Source organism: Mixophyes fleayi, chromosome 8 (genome assembly GCF_038048845.1).
Source record: "Mixophyes fleayi isolate aMixFle1 chromosome 8, aMixFle1.hap1, whole genome shotgun sequence".
Lineage (NCBI taxonomy): Eukaryota > Metazoa > Chordata > Amphibia > Anura > Limnodynastidae > Mixophyes > Mixophyes fleayi.
In genome coordinates, this window is record NC_134409.1 from 18,303,163 (window position 1) to 18,306,814 (window position 3,652).

Genomic DNA, 3,652 nt, shown 5'->3' on the forward strand with positions numbered 1-3,652 from the left:
TAAATGCAAGAGCCAAACGCATTGGTTGCAATAATAAAGTAAAAAAACAAAAGAGGGGCAGTTTGGAGGGAAAAGAGACAGAGGAATTTGGATAAAAAAGAGGGACAGTCTTCTTAGATTATTAGTTCCCCAGCATTTGGTGCCAGGACAAATTTATTGCAATTTCCCCAGCTTTAGTGTATTAGTATTATTATTATTATTATTATTATTATTATTATATTAGCTCTCTCATACTTTAGAGGGTCCCCTCCTCCTGTTGCCAGACTGGGAGCCTTTCCTGTCTGTTTGTCACTCTCAGGCTGCACTCCCCCCCTCCCCTCCTCTCCTCTCTCTCCCCCCTCCTTGTGAGACTCAGCCAGGCTCCCATTAGACGGGGAGGGTTTTGGCCGCGGTTCGAGCCCAGCCGCATTCCTGGGATGTTTTCTGAATGTGGAACTCAGGCAGCGGTGACGTCACGCCCGACTGTCCCCTATATAAGGCGGAGAGAGCCTGGAGCAGCTCAGAGACTAAAGCCAGAGCATAGAGCAGCATACAGGCACTGGAAACCAGTAAAGACCTGGGACTAACATAAAGACAGATATACCCAGACCATCCATTCAGCAAGAAGACTCTGCACCCCGACTTTCTACTTTTTTACAAGAACTATGCCTTCCATAGGAATTAACCCTGTGATTGTTGCAGCCATCCTCATTGGGCTCATAGACTTGGTAAGTAATCCCACTTTAACCTGGTCTCTCGGATTTCCTATACAATGTGCTTTGACCTGTGCCTGTGCATCATGGGTTAATAATAACACGTCTCTTAATTTTTCCTTGTCCCCCAGGCGTTTTCATCATGCCCAGCTGTGTGCCAGTGTCCCCTGGAAGTACCCAGATGTACCCCGGGGGTTGGATTGGTCCTTGACAGCTGCGGATGCTGCAAGGTCTGCGCTAAACAACTCAATGAAGATTGCAGCAAGAGCCAGCCTTGCGACCACACTAAAGGGCTAGAGTGCAACTTCGGGGCCAGCTCCAGAGCTATCAAGGGCATCTGCAGAGGTAAGACGACTTCTTAATCCCCCCCCCCCTCTCCCTGTCAGGAAGACCCCACTGGGGCTGCAGCAGGAGCAGGTTCTTACTGGTTTCTGTAGTCAAGGAGTTTAGGGAATCTCAGTCCATGTATGGCTATGCTTTGTTGATGCTAGCTTGGCAGAAAGGCACATGATTTCAGCAGTCTGGAATGCAATTCAGTGTCTGGGTCTAGCAAAAAATGAGCAGGAGAAGTAATTCTAAGGATTCAAATCTTGTTTATGAGCCATTGAAATGGAATTACAACGTCATTTATTTTTTTTCCTCCTTCCTGCAGCCAAGTCTGAAGGCAGACCTTGTGAATACAACTCCAGAATCTACCAGAACGGAGAGAGCTTTCAGCCAAACTGCAAGCACCAGTGCACATGCATAGATGGAGCTGTGGGGTGCCTTCCTTTATGTCCTCAAGAACTTTCCCTCCCAAACCTGGGCTGCCCAAATCCAACTCTTGTGAAGGTGCCTGGGCAGTGTTGTGAGGAATGGGTCTGCAACGAAGTCAGAGACACAGCCGACGATATAGAAGATTTCTTCAGTAAAGAATTTGGATTGGATGCTAATGAAGGAGAGCTTACCAGCAAAAACGAGTTTGTCCCTATTGTGAAAGGAGGACACAAAATGCTACCAGGTAAGATTTCTTAATGTTCTATCTAAGCTTGGTTCTATTAATCTGTGGGGTAACTGGGACTAAAGTGTAATAGACTCACCTTGTGTATAATTAACAGGTGTCAGTCTAATAGACAGCTTGGACGCATGGTCCCTCTGCATATACTAAGCTTTGCATTGTCTCTTTTTTGTAGCATATGGCTCCGATCCACAAAGCCACATTGTTGAGACTCAGAAGTGCATTGTCCAAACAACATCCTGGTCCCAATGTTCAAAGACATGCGGAACTGGCATCTCAACCAGAGTCACCAATGACAATAGCAACTGCAGACTTGTGAGAGAGACCAGGATCTGTGAAGTCAGGCCATGTGGACATACAAACTATTCGCAATTAAAGGTAAGATCACTTAACAATTTGATCCTTCATTTGCATTTTTGCTTAACAGAAAGTGTTCACAAAGTATCCGAATCTCTAGATATGTTGCTAATAAAATATTCTTTTTTCTTTTTTTTCCAGAAGGGAAAAAAATGTACAAAGACCAAAAAATCTCAGACTCCAGTCCATTACAGCTATGCAGGCTGCACCAGCATGAAGAAATACAGACCTAAATATTGTGGATCGTGCGTGGATGGGAGATGCTGCACCCCCCAGCAGACACGGACTGTCAAAATCCGATTTAGGTGTGAAGACGGAGAAACCTTTACAAAGAACGTAATGATGATCCAGTCTTGTAGGTGCAACTATAACTGTCCACACGCCAACGAAGCCTACCCTTACTACAGACTATTCAATGACATCCACAAATTCAGAGATTAAATCCAACAAGCAACAAATGGACAAACTTGAGAAATTTGGGAACTAACTGTTGTGGAGATGTCGCAATGCCATCTTTGGACACTAGGTGGACACTAGGAACTTATAAAGTACATTACCACCTGGTCTTCATTACAACAGACTGAAGTATTTTAGAGCTTCATAATACTGGAGCAAATGAGTCGCTTCTTTTTTTGGAGCAATTTCTAATATTATTATATTATTATTCTGTTAGTAAATTATCTTCTAAGTATTCTTCTGGCCCTTAAGAGAGTTGTTCCTGCATAATGTTATTAATTGACCAAATTTCGGTAAACTTGGGGAAAAAAAAAAAGAAAAAAAATCCAAGTTGAGCGTTGCATTCCTTCCTTAATGGATTTCGCTTAGTAAAGTGTTGATCCGTGGCAGCTATCACAATCCAACAATTCTTAAGGAAAATCAGAAGTTCAAATTTAAATGTGTTTTTATTTATCGAAAATGTAGCTTTTTTTTTTTTTTTTTCGGTGACAAATGTTATACTGGAATAAATTGTAAATTGTTTTAATTTTTATATTCAATGAATTAAAAGATATTATTTATGGAATTAATCAATTAATAAAAAATATTTACCTATTTTTTATATCATTTTCTACACGTGTCTTTGTTTACAACGCATTCTTTGGAGAAGATGAGCTAGGCCAGAAAAGTAACATTTAACCCTTTAATGTTCTAAGAGAAGTATAGCGCAGACAGCAGCCTTAGAGATGTAGGATAACATTCATTTTAGATTAACTATAAAATCAAAGAAATTGATCGCAATGCTATTTAACAATTGATTTAGACAGAAATAATACTAAACATTTTACAAGTTAAGTGTCAGATTTTAAAAATGCAAAACCATTTTCTCGTTACATTTTCACTCACCCGCACCTTCCTGAATACTGTATACTGAAACAGTTATTCCTAGGGCTTTGCTAAACGCTGCACTACAAACCTATGGGTTTCGTGTCTATAAACGACCAATGAGAAGCCGCATACACGGAGCTTGCAGCTTCCTATTGGTCCTCCAGCTCACACCCATTTTCACTGGGCTAATTTTCATTGGCAAAGGTGCAACTTTTGTGGGTACTATACAACAAAAACAGGAGCCCTGGAGAAAACTGTTTCGGCATGCAGGTCCTGGGAATCT

General features: G+C 41.6%; 1 protein-coding gene across 1 annotated transcript; it reads left to right on the plus strand.

Annotated features, from left to right (window-relative positions):
• The first annotated feature begins 424 nt into the window (after positions 1 to 424).
• On the plus strand, positions 425 to 3,108 carry CCN1 (cellular communication network factor 1). Its single transcript, XM_075182025.1, has 5 exons — positions 425 to 707; positions 824 to 1,037; positions 1,345 to 1,692; positions 1,865 to 2,067; positions 2,188 to 3,108. The coding sequence occupies exons 1-5, from the start codon at positions 645 to 647 to the stop codon at positions 2,485 to 2,487; spliced, it is 1,128 nt and encodes a 375-aa protein (XP_075038126.1). The 5' UTR covers positions 425 to 644; the 3' UTR covers positions 2,488 to 3,108.
• The last annotated feature ends 544 nt before the right edge of the window (positions 3,109 to 3,652 follow it).